Genomic DNA, 12,919 nt, shown 5'->3' on the forward strand with positions numbered 1-12,919 from the left:
CTCCATCTGTGTCCTCTGGTCCTAGACTCCCCACTATAGGAATCATCCTCTCCACACACTCTATCTGTGTCCTCTGGTCCTAGACTCCCCCACTATAGGAAACATCCTCTCAACACCCACTCTATCTGTGTCCTCTGGTCCTGGACTCCCCCACTATAGGAAACATCCTCTCCACGTCCACTCTATCTGTGTCCTCTGGTCCTGGACTCCCCCACTATAGGAAACATCCTCTCCACGTCCACTCTATCTGTGTCCTCTGGTTCTGGACTCCCCCACTATAGGAAACATCCTCTCCACACCCACTCTATCTGTGTCCTCTGGTCCTGGACTCCCCCACTATAGGAAACATCCTCTCCACACCCACTCTATCTGTGTCCTCTGGTCCTGGACTCCCCCACTATAGGAAACATCCTCTCCACATCCACTCCATCTGTGTCCTCTGGTCCTAGACTCCCCACTATAGGAAACTTCCTCTCCACACCCACTCTATCTGTGTCCTCTGGTCCTAGACTCCCCCACTATAGGAAACATCCTCTCCACATCCACTCTATCTGTGTCGTCTGGTCCTAGACTCCTGCACTATAGGAGACATCCTCTCCACACCCACTCTATCTGTGTCCTCTGGTACTAGACTCCCCCACTATAGGAAACATCCTCTCCACATCCACTCTATCTGTGTCCTCTGGTCCTAGACTCCTCCACTATAGGAAACATCCTCTCCACATCCACTCTATCTGTGTCGTCTGGTCCTAGACTCCTCCACTATAGGAAACATCCTCTCCACATCCACTCTATCTGTGTCCTCTGGTCCTAGACTCCCTCACTACAGGAAACATCCTCTCCACATCCACTCTATCTGTGTCCTCTGGTCCTAGACTCCTCCACTATAGGAAACATCCTCTCCACATCCACTCTATCTGTGTCGTCTGGTCCTAGACTCCTCCACTATAGGAAACATCCTCTCCACATCCACTCTATCTGTGTCGTCTGGTCCTAGACTCCTGCACTATAGGAGACATCCTCTCCACGTACCCTCTATGGAGGACTCCTGATAGGTTTCAATGAGGTCAGCCCTCATTCTTCTAAATTCCAGAGCCACAAAACGCTCTGCATATGACAAGCCATTCGATCCAGCAAAATCATTTTCTGTGAACCTCCTTTGAACCCTCTCCAGTTTCGGTTCATCCTTCCTGAGAGAAGGGGCTGAAAACCACTCGCAGTCTTCCTGCCCTCTGACCCAGCAGAGCTTTGAATGAGGTCGGTTGGACATCTCTGGCCGTTTGTACCGAGGCAGGCCTGGACTTTTGTTGTGGGTCTGCGACGCTCAACCTGTGAGACGAGCGGAGCTGTTGCTTAATTAATACTATTTTATCCTCAAAGGTGAGACTGGAAACGGCATTTGCAGTCTCCCCGGGTCTCCGCTGAAGTTACTTTGACTGAAGCTGTTCAGCCTGTGGAAACGTAAATGCTTCCTAACTCAGGTCTTGGCTGGTGGCCCCGATTTCAAAGGGCACAAGACTCCCCGCGCGGTGGAGTTTTTTTGTGGGGGCCCGGATTGCTGTCTGAGGTGGACAGGGAGAGGGGTCGGACGCACCGATCTCACCGATACCTGGTTTCCGTTCAGGAATCCGGGTCAGGTATTGAATCCTCTGGCTGAGCTCCCACTGGCGGTTTCTCCTGCCACCTCAGACACCCACACCCCTCACCACCCCTCTCCGCGCCTTTTACCAAACACGCGACGCCCTCTCCACACGCTGCCTGTCACTGCGGTGACGATCTACACCTGTTCTGAGGGGTGCAAGGACCCACGAGCTGCCCCCGCCAGGCACCATCAAGACTTGGGAACGTATCACAGATCCTTTGTTCTTCCCGGGGCTGAAATGGTTGCCACAAGAGGACCCAGGTTTAGGGTGCTGGGGAGTAGGTACAGAGGAGATGTCAGGGGTGAGTTTTTCACTCAGAGAGTGGTGGGTGCGTGGAATGGGCTGCCGGTGACGGTGGTGGAGGCGGATACGATAGGGTCTTTTAAGAGACTTGGATAGGAACATGGAGCTTAGAAAGATAAAGGGCTATGGGTAAGCCTGGTAATTTCTAAGGTAGGGACGTGTTCAGCACAGCTTTGTGGGCCGAAGGGCCTGTATTGCGCTGTAAGTTTTTTATGTTTTTATATCTGGGGCAAGTGTGTGCACGCATGCGTGTATGTGTGTGTGTGTGCGTGTGTGTGTGTGTGTGACTGTGTGTGTGTGTGTGTGTGCGCGTGTGTGTGTGTGTGTGACTGTGTGTGTGTGCGTGTGTGTGTGTGTGTGGTGTGTGCGTGACTGTGCGTGTGTGTGTGTGTGTGTGCGTGTGTGACTGTGTGTGCGTGTGTGTGTGTGTGTGTGCGTGACTGTGTGTGTGTGCGTGTGTGTGTGTGTGTGCGTGTGTGAGTGTGTGTGTGTGTGACTGTGTGTGCGTGTGTGTGTGTGTGACTGTGCGTGTGTGTGTGTGTGACTGTGTGTGTGTGCGTGTGTGTGTGACTGTGTGTGTGTGCGTGTGTGTGTGTGTGCGTGACTGTGTGTGTGCGTGTGTGTGTGTGTGTGTGCGTGTGTGTGTGTGTGTGACTGTGTGTGTGTGTGTGTGCGTGTGCGTGTGCGTGACTGTGCGTGTGTGTGTGTGTGACTGTGTGTGTGCGTGTGTGCGTGTGCGTGTGTGTGCGTGTGTGTGTGCGTGTGTGTGTGCGTGTGTGCGTGTGTGTGTGCGTGTGTGTGCGTGACTCTGTGTGTGTGTGTGTGTGTGTGTGCGTGTGTGTGTGTGTGTGTGCGTGACTGTGTGTGTGTGCGTGACTCTGTGTGTGTGCGTGTGCATGTGTGTGTGTGTGTGTGTGTGTGTGTGTGTGTGTGTGCGTGCGTGCATACGTGTCGCTTTGGATTTCCAGCATCTGCAGTTTTTCCCGTCAGTGAGTTGCCGATCAGCGGAGATGCTGGACTTGGAGCGGGTCGCCTTGCTGTCTGCTACGGAAAGGCACGGGAGTCGGCCCACGGCCTGACGGCGGGTGATTGTCCTGGACACTTTCCTGGTGGTCGCAAGACCCGGACGACCCCCGGCTCTCAGTGAGGAGCCCGACAGCGGGAGGGCCACTGGGCCTCGGCAGCAGCCCAGACCAGGCCTCGAGCTGTGGTGTCGCCAGCCGGGGAGCTGTGTCAAGTGTCCGTGCTGGATTGGCTGCTGCTCTCCAGTGTTCGCTCCGCGGAAGGCAGGCCGCTAGGCGGTGCGTGCCTGTGCGCGTTTGTCTGCCAACTGACAACATCCGGGCACAAACAATCTACAAGACCGTGACCCCCAGGGATTTGGGTGATTTTGTGTGACTGCACACGTATGTGATGCGTGGTATGTGGGCCTTGTGCAGTGTATGACTGATGCTGCTGCGCCTGGCTGTATTCACGTGTGACTGAATGACTGTTAAAGACTCGTGTCCGTAACCAACGCCACTGTCAGGGCACTTCCACCTGCACTGATACCGTCTGGGCAATAAATGCCCTCATTTGTAGAAACGTATAAAATTATGAAAGGGACAGATAAGGTAGAGGCAGGAAAGTTGTTTCTGCTGGTAGGCGAGACTAGAACCGGGGGACATTGCCTCGAGATTCGGGGGGGAGTAGATTGAGGACGGAGATGAGGAGGAACTGCTTTTCCCAGAGGGTGGTGAATCTGTGGAATTCTCTGCCCAGTGAAGCAGTGGAGCGGTGAATGTATTTAAGACGAGGTTGGATAGATTTTTGCAGGGTAGGGGGGATTAAGGGCTGTGGGGAAAAGGCAGGTGTGTGGAGATGAGCCCGTGGCCAGATCAGCCGTGATCTTATCGAACGGCGGGGCAGGCTCGACGGGCCGAATGGCCGGCTCCGGCTCCCATTCCTCGTGTTGACAGCAACGTCCATATCCTGTAGCCAAATTGAAAGAAGACCAAAGGGAATCGTTTCAGTCTCCTGATTCCGGTTAGCTGGGGTGACGGTGATCAATCAGTCTCGTAGCGTCGGAGTGATGATGAAGGCAGGGCCGCGGATTGACCCTGGGCAAGTTGCACGTGGCGGGCTGCTGTGGGCGGTTAGGTCGCGGGGGGGGGGGGCTGGGTGCAGAACTGTCCTCCGTGCTCAGGGGGAGAGAGCCAGGGTGGAACTCTGGGCTGGAGACCCCTGAGTGACGGTGCTCCCCGGGGCTTGGCGCCAGCCTCGTCCGTGTTCACCGTCTGCAGCTCTGACCTCGAAGGAGCCTGTTCAAGGCTTGGTCAGGGTCGGCGTGCCAGACTGCGTCTGTGACAGCGACCAGGCCCTACGGCGGGACCTTGCACCCTTTGGAATGGCAAGCGGAGTCTAGTTTGTCAGGTTAGGAAGGAGCGACAATTTTCAGCGAATGGCGGAGCCCCGGAGAATGCTCCGGAACGTCAGTCCAAGCCGGTGGTGGTTTGCCAATGGCTTCCGTCACGAGTGGGTATTTGGCCTGCTGACCTCTCGCCGGACGGGGCATTCAGCGCAGATGCCCTGCTGCGGAGGCCGCACGGGAAACATCATGTCGGTTTTGATATTCCTCCTGCGGGAAGGACGCCATTAGGCTGGACAGAGTGCAGAGGAGATTCCTGAGGATGCAAAGTCGGGGAGAGAGTTGGACGAACCGGGACTTTTTTTAGAATCCCCCCGCCCCCCCCCCCCCCCCCCCGGAGAGCGGTGGCAACGTTAGGAACCGCAGAAATGCTGAGCGCACGCGGCCCTCTGTGCTGCGGAATCAGGAGGCAGGGAGCTGCCGGTTTAGGACGAGAGCGCAGAGATTTAATGAGAACCTGAGGGGGCCACGTTCACCCTCCGGGGGTGGGGGGTGGGGTGGCGACCAGGATACCGGAGGAAGTGGTTCAGCCAGGGGCACGAACACTTGGACAGGTAGGTGTATTTATTTTTGAGCCGGGGTTTCAGTACCAGATGGTGAACCCCTGGTTCAGCGGGGTGGGGGGGGCCAAATGGGAGTCTTGCACGGCATGGCCTCTCCCTGTCTGGTGTGACTCTGTGATTCTAATAGTTGTATTTAATTAGGTCTAGGAATAATGGTGAAGTCTAGGAATAATACCTGAAGGTATCGAATAGGGAACTATGGATAGGGTGTGGGTGAAGAAAGCTTTTGGTATGCTGGCCTTTATAAATCAGAGCTTTGAGTGTAGGAGTTGGGATGTGATGTTAAAATTGTACAAGGCATTGGCAAGGCCGAATTTGGAGGATTGTGTACAGTTCTGGGCACCAAATTACAGGAAAAATGTCAACAAAATAGAGAGAGTACAGAGAAAATTTACTAGAAAGTTACCTGGGTTTCAGCACCTAAGTTACAGGGAAAGGTTGAACAAGTTAGGTCTTTATTCTTTGGAGCGTAGAAGGTTGAGGGGGGACTTGATAGAGGTATTTAAAATTATGAGGGGGATAGATAGAGTTGATGTGGATAGGCTTTTTCCCATTGAGAGTAGGGGAGATTCAAACATGAGGACATGAGTTGAGAGTTGGGGGGCAAAAGTTTAGGGGTAACACGAGGGGGAACGTCTTTACTCAGAGAGTGGTAGCTGTGTGGAACGAGCTTCCAGTAGAAGCGGTAGAGGCAGGTTCGGTATTGTCATTTAAAGTAAAATTGCATAGGTATATGGACAGGAAAGGAATGGAGGGTGATGGGCTGAGTGCGGGTCGGTGGGACCAGGTGGGAGTGAGCGTTCGGCACGGACTAGAAGGGCCGAGATGGCCTGTTTCTGTGCTGTGATTGTTACGTGGTTGTACGGTATTTGAAACTCCCGAGCTTTTGGCAGATAGTCTCGTGAGTGAAGCCTTTTATCAGCCCCACCCACGAGACTTCTGTCTGGCAGGACAAAAGCCCGCGGGTACAGACCCCCGCCTGTTCCCCGGTAGGTGGCCAAGTGTTGGCGACGAGAGGTTAGGGGGCAGGGAAAGGTCAGAGCCAGCCCTGCGGGGGATGGGAGCGCCAGAGGTGACAGGGAGGCTGACCGCCGATGTTGTGTTCTGTTCAAACAGATTTTGGTTTTGCTAACTTCTACAAGCCAGGGGAGCCTCTGTCCACGTGGTGCGGGAGCCCGCCCTATGCAGCTCCGGAGGTGTTCGAAGGACAGCAATACGAAGGGCCTTTGCTGGACATCTGGGTAACCGTTTTCCTTCCAATCTCGTTTTCAAAATGTCTCTCTTTCTTGTTTGTGTCTGCGTTTGCTCCCTCCGTCGAAACGGTTGGCTTCACGTGCGTGGGTTAGAATGTTAGAATCGCGCCCGACAGCGGGAGACAGTCCTGTGCGTCTGCGGCGGGCGATCCTGGTCTGTCCGGACTGTGTTAGCTCTTGGCGTATATTTCTGCAGAAGTGGCTTGCCGTCTTCCGGGGGGGGGAGTCAGTGAGTCTTTGCAAGACGGGCGACCCCCCCCCAGCCATTGCCAATACCCTTCAGGGACTGCCTGCCTGACCGTCAGATTCATTCGCAGGACATTCATTATTGAAGTGCGCGTGTGAAGCGTTAAACTCTGAGGTTTGTCAACTCCACAGACGGCCAGGAAACAGAGAAGCGCCCCGCGGAACCCCTTCGAAGACGGACATCAAATGCTCAGGGCGCAAAAAAAAAATAAAGAGAGAGACCAGATCGCGCAAATGCCAAAGCACGAGCAGGAAGCGTCAAAGCACGGCCACTGCTTTGACACGTCCAGGAATGAGCGGTGTAGTGTCACCGAGAACCGCACAGCCGTTCTGCGACTGAGCACCGCAGAGCCCGGTTGGGCCCCGGTCAAAATCGCACAAGACAGCAATGACCGGACACGCTCCGTAACGCGAACCGCCCACCAGCCGCGCGGTCTGATCGAACCTTGCCCCGGAGAGCCGGGACTGCGGCGGCAGCGAGCGAGAGGGCGGGGGAGGCCGGTCGAGCGCAGGCAGACGGCACCGAACACCCCCCCCCCCCCACCCGCTCTCTCGTCCTCGTCGGTTTTGATCTCGGGTCGGCGAGAAATGGCCGAACTCCCTCAGAGGCAGCAGAGAGCCGGGTGGCTGAGTTGGCCAGGGAGGGCACGCCGTCAGAAAGTAAACGGCAGGTCTCCAATCGCACGCGGCTGAGTCGCGGCATCGGGTATGGGAGAAGAAGTACAGACGTATCTTTGTGAACTGTCCGGTCGATGGGCACGTTGCTCACCAGCGCCCCCTGCTGCCACTTCACACGTCTGGGTTAAGTCCTGTCTGCCATTAACTTTCCAGTAACCAAGTAAACCCACCCACCGAATGTTCGGCCAACCCCACCCGTTTTCCTGTCGTCTGCAGTCTTCCACAGCAGAGCAACTTAACGTCTCCCTCCATGCCCTCCACACGCAGCGAAGTTCCCATGGTACCCCACTCGCCAGGGACGACAGCCTGCCGGCCGCGATTTCAGGATCCAACGCCCGCCTCAGATCTTGGCGCCTTTTCAAAAAAAAAATATCATCAACCCGGAAGTGCTGCAAACTCTCAGATCCGGCAACGTCTGTGGAGGGAGGGAAGGAGTCGGCATTTTGAGGACTCTTTGATTCCGTGAACGTTGTGCTTAAACTGTTTCCCCGTCCAGCTGCTTGACCCGGACCAAGTTCCTTACGCTCCTCCGGAGCTGACCGAGCCCCGGGCGCATTTCTCGATCGCGGTAACGCGATGGCGCCCCTCGGGTGAGACGAGGGGGCGGAAAGAGTGGAGGCCCGGGAAATCGGAAATGAGGGAAGGAGGGGAAGCGGGGGGGGGGGGGGGCTTCAGGTCGGGGTGCAAGTGTGAAATCTGGGCAAGTGTGGAAACGGGTGGTGGAGGGGGTTGAAAGCTGAGAGGAAGTGACGGGAATCAGTTTCAAATGGGCGCGGCAGTGGGGTCATGCAGCCAGCTGGGTTTCGTTCAAGTTGATGGGCAACTCTGGAGGTGAATCATAGTTTGCCGATCACCGACGTGGGGGAAATGGCGATCGCCAGCGCGGGGATTAGAATTCCCGTGCTCACCGGCGTGGGGATCTCCTACGTGGTGGAACATCTTATTTCAGGCCTGTGTTAGAAGCGTCCTGTTTGTCACGTGCGGTAGCCGAGACGGGACGGCAGAGCAGGCGACGGGCTGAACGGGCCCCATCCGGCTCCAGCGTCTCGCGGTCTAGGCGTCGCTGTCGGACGGAGCCCCCGTTCGGCGTGCCTCGGGCCAGCGTCACCAGCTCGGCCCGCGGCCCGGAGCGATGCGTGAAACCGTGGGTTGTGGACGGACTCCTCACGCGAGGCGCCTCTTCCCGTTTGTGTCCGCAGAGCCTGGGCGTGGTCCTCTACGTGCTGGTCTGTGGAGCCCTACCCTTTGACGGTCCGACGCTCCCGCTGCTGAGGCAGAGGGTCCTGGAGGGCAGGTTCAGAATACCCTACTTCATGTCCGAAGGTGAGAGAGCGCAGGGTCGTAAACGCCGAGCCGGACCCCCCTCGGATGCCGGGTTTTACCCCAAAGCATCGGCCGTTCCTTCGTTCCTCCCGCTGTACCCGCTCAGTATTTCCCTTCCCCTTGTCGCTGGGGGTGGGGGAGGGGGGTCACCGTATGGGAGGAGGTTTCCAAATTGGGGGATAAAGTTCTTCAGCCGGGGCGGGGGGGGGGAGCTGTGGGATTCGTTGCTGTGCTGGCCAAGTCGTCGGGTGTGTCTAAAGCAGAGTTCTGGATTAGAAAGGGCGTCAGAGGCTCCAGGGAGAACGGGGTTGAGAGGGGGGCGGTAAATCAGCCGCGGAGGATCGCTAGAGCGGATCCGACGGGCCGAACGGCCTTGCGCTCTGCCCCCCCCCCTCCCCCACCCCCACCCCGGATGTCTTTCGCTTTACGTGGCGTTTAATACTCCAGCAAGGTAACAGGCCACTCAGCCCAGCACATCCCTGCTAACCCACTTACAAAGCTAGTCCAATATGCCTGCGTTGACCCTAATCCCCCTAAACTGGGGGTTCCAAAGCCGGGGCCCAGAGGCCCCTCAGTCGGGACCCATGGCGCAAGAAAGCTCGGGGAGCCCTGTTCTAATCCCCTCCCATTATCCAAATGTCTTTTAAATACTGTGAACGTGCGATACGAAGGTCTCAGGCACGCACACATAAGAATAGCTGGGGTGGCCGAGACCTTTGCAGAGCAGTGAAGTAATTCTACGCGTCGCACTGTACTGTTGCCACGAAGTAAAGCAAACTTCGTGACGTGTGAGTGATGAGCAGCCTGATTCTGATATGGGTCTCCGTTGTGGACTGAGTTGGTGAAAAGGGGAAGGGAGGGGGAGCGGGGAGAGGGGGAATTGTGGTTGGGAAGAGGGGAAAGGAGAGGGGAGGGAGTCAGGAGGCACCAGAGGGGGACATTCTGCAGTGATCAATAAGCCGATTGTTTGGAATCAGATGGCCTTGCCTGGCGTCTCAGGGCGGGGTGTGTGTGCGTGTCTGCACCCGCACCGCCCCCTTCCCCCGCCTACTGCCACTCCTTCTCTGCCGCCTGCCCCCACGCTCCGCCCCCCGCCGTGCCCGACATCTTCTGCTCCCGCCAGGTTTACAAACTCGCCCGCCGCTCCACGTTGACAGATATCGGTCCCGTGCCGCAGAACCCCTCGGGACCCGTACCCGCCTGAAAACACTTCCATCTGATGGCCCTCTCCACCCTCCGGGTTCCTTCAAACCCGCCTGCCCACCAGCGCTTGGTTTCCCAACGATGGGTGACGGGGTGGAGGTATCTCTCTGCCAGGGGCGGGGGGGTCTCTTTTCCCGTCTGCCAGCCTGCAGGTCACCTTTGGGCAAGCCCGCTGACGCCAGGCAGACAATCTCTGATGGGGGGAGACACACACCGCCCCAGAAGAAGGCAGCGGCAACCCAGTTCTGTAGGAACGTTTGCCAAGAACAATCATGGCCATAAAAAGACCACGATCGGCACGTAGTGATGACGTCGTACGACGCGGCACATAATGATGATGTCATACAACATGGCACATAACGCTATACGTCTCTGCGTCCCAAGGGAGGAAGGCTAACTTGGCCGACTTCTCCCCGCAACCCCGGCCCCCCGCCCCCCGCAGCCGCGAGTCCTGACAGCATCCTTGTCGATCTCTCCACTCTTCCCAAGTTCAAAGCCAAAAAAAAAAATTCCCAAGGCAAACCTTTTACCACCGTGCAGGTTGCCAGGCAACAACCCCGCTCAGCAGGGCAGCGACCGCGGACAGGATCGGCGCCGCGCAGATATAAACACGTAGCAATACGTCGCCGGAGCCTGAAACAGCGACGAGAGTCCCGGCGACGTCTTATCACGCCCCGACTCCCGTACTCAGTGCCCTGCCCGGCCACGCCAGGACGCAGCGAAAAGCTTTCTCGTTCGGCGGCCAGATCTTTCCGCGCGTCCGGAGAGCTACCGCACAGAAACAGGGCCCTTCGGCCCATCTAGCACCTGACGAAACCCTTTAAACCGCCCACTCCCTGCGACCTGCACTGAGACCAGACCCCCCCCCCCCCCCCCGTCCGGGCACCGATCCGAACTTCCCCTGAACCTTGAAACCGAGCTCTCGCGGGCTTCCAGCTCGATCCGCTAGGGTTGGTAGCTGCTGCCCGCGTCGGGCAGCGGTGGGGGGGAGGGGGTGGAGGTGAGGGGGGGAAATGAACATCTCCATGTTGTTTAGCCGGCACCTTTGACGAGCGTTGACTTTCTCGCCCGCCCAGACTGTGAGCACCTCATCCGCCGCATGCTGGTGTTAGACCCGTCCAAGAGGCTCAGCATTGCTCAGATCAAGGAGCACAAGTGGATGCTGGCGGAGGTCCCGGTGCAGAGGCCCGTCGGACACCCCCAGCCCAGGGAGGGCGAGACCGGCCCGGGCGAGTACAACGAGCAGGTCCTCCGGCTGATGCACAGCCTGGGCATCGACCAGCAGAAGACGATTGAGGTAAAAGTGGCGGCTTTACCCGGAGAATTAACCCTCGCCTGGATTACCCAGGCCTGCCAAACTCCGGGTGACGTTAAACAACCCGCCACCGGGTTTTCCAGTCCTGATGCCGCCCGAGACCTCCGCAAGATTCTCTGCCCAACCCCCTGCATTTCTCCGGGAGACCTCGCTGCAAAGGACCGTCGTGATTTAGCGGGGGGGGGGGCCTTCCCCCTTCCCGTCCGGTCCCGACGAAGGGTCTCGGCCCGAAACGTCGACCGCCTGGTCATTTCCACGGGGGCCTTCCCGACTTGCTGGGCTCCTCGGGCCTTCAGCGTGCGCATTGTCGCAGGGGGCTTCTCCCTCTCGGGCTCTCAGTGATCTCAGGGAAGAGCCCCAGAGTGCCAACAGCCGTGACTAGTTCCTTTCCTTGAGCAGACGCAGGGCCGTGTGGTGCGGGGAACAGGCCTCTCGGCCTGCGATGTCGTGCCTGGCCGGCTGGAAAGCAAATCGGAAAACTAACCCCCTCCTACCTGCACCTAACTCCCTCACATTGACGTGCCCATCCAAAGGTCTCTTCAGAGCCTCTAATGTGTTTGCCACACCTGTCAGCCCATTCCAGGCTCCCAGTACTCTCGGAGTTACAAAAGAAACTTACCCCTCACATCCCCTGCGAACCTACCCCCTCCCACCTTCAATGCAGTGAAGACTTCTCAACCCTGCTGGAAAAAGATGCTCCCTGCCCACTCTATCTGTGCCTCTCATAGTCTTGCGAACCTCTATCAGAGGAGACGACCCAAGTTTTTCCAGCCTCTCCTGACAGCACATGCCCTCTGAACCAGGCAGCCCCCGGTAAACCTCTTCTGCACCCTCCCCACATCCTTCGTGTACGGGGGGGGGGGGGGGGGTGACCGTGCGCAATGCCCCAGAGCTTTAAAAAGTTTCAACGCAGCCCCCCCCTTGCCTTCCAGTCTTACAGGGGCAGGGCCGGGACGGGAGGGGATGCACCAGGGCTTTTGGGTACGGTTATTTTTGTCAAACAGTCTGGTGGAAACATGGCTCTCTCTTGTACAAAGATGAACTGATGCTGCGTCAATAATTCGGAGAAAGAATTGATGAGTGTTTTTTTTTAACCCGTCCCTCGTTCTTGCCACCACCCCCAGAAGTTCCTTTCAAATCACTAAAGAATTCTTCAGACTTCCTTTCAGGGTCTGTGTAATCATATCTTTCCTCGCTGTCTTAAGAAAATAACTCCACTAAGGAGTGTTGACAAAAATCGTCACGAGTGCAATTGCTTCTGTCGCCACGTTATCCCAACAGCAAACAAACGTCGTACTATATATAAGAAAGAAAGCCCGCCCCCAAAACCTGATAACGTTCAACTTAGCACGTAACACACACGGCGGACTTAACCCTTAAGAGTCTGGGTCTATTCTGCCTCATGAAACTCAGGAGCCCCCCCCCCCCCACCCCACACACACACAACTCAGTCTGCGTGACGTGATTCCGCAGGTCCATTTCATATCCGATGATATGCAAACTGAAGTTCCAACTCTTCACAGGCATCCACGAAACAGAAGAGGGAAAAACCCCAAAGAATGAACGGCAGAAAATCCTTAGAGCCCCTCCTTCCCCCCCCCCTCCCTCCCACGCACGAGCAAGAGAAAAGCATCAACCTTTCCCCTCTCCCCCTGATGATTCCAGCAGAAAGCAGCACCCCCCCCCCCCCGTCTCCTCTCTCCCCACCATACAAGCAATAGTACAGCACCCAAAGAGACCACGATCAGGAAAAGTACACGCACTCTCGTCAGCTCGACACCACGGCACGCCACAAGCTGCCACTCTCCCCAACGAGGGAGCGGGAGGAGTCCCTCCTGCCGCGGCTCGCTGTTTCAATACACGTTGTTGAGGGCTGCCCTGTAACGCACAGGGAGGGAGGGACCTCGTAATCTCCAGACCCTAGCCACCAATACCCAAGGGGACTGGAGTGAAGAGGGAGGGCCTGCGTGTGGCCACGGGCACAT

The 12,919-nt window shown here is 57.0% G+C and overlaps 1 protein-coding gene across 1 annotated transcript in view; it reads left to right on the forward strand.

Annotated features, from left to right (window-relative positions):
* sik2b (salt-inducible kinase 2b) overlaps positions 1 to 12,919 on the forward strand; it is a gene marked incomplete at its 5' end in the record, with an annotated part of 192,795 nt that overhangs the window by 37,248 nt on the left and 142,628 nt on the right. The window contains 3 exons of the mRNA XM_059958100.1: positions 6,033 to 6,157; positions 8,293 to 8,416; positions 10,696 to 10,916. Of these exons, the coding sequence (XP_059814083.1) occupies positions 6,033 to 6,157; positions 8,293 to 8,416; positions 10,696 to 10,916 (470 nt within the window). The remainder of the gene's footprint in view (positions 1 to 6,032; positions 6,158 to 8,292; positions 8,417 to 10,695; positions 10,917 to 12,919) is intronic.

The sequence above is a fragment of the Hypanus sabinus genome (genome assembly GCF_030144855.1).
Source record: "Hypanus sabinus isolate sHypSab1 chromosome X2 unlocalized genomic scaffold, sHypSab1.hap1 SUPER_X2_unloc_3, whole genome shotgun sequence".
NCBI lineage: Eukaryota > Metazoa > Chordata > Chondrichthyes > Myliobatiformes > Dasyatidae > Hypanus > Hypanus sabinus.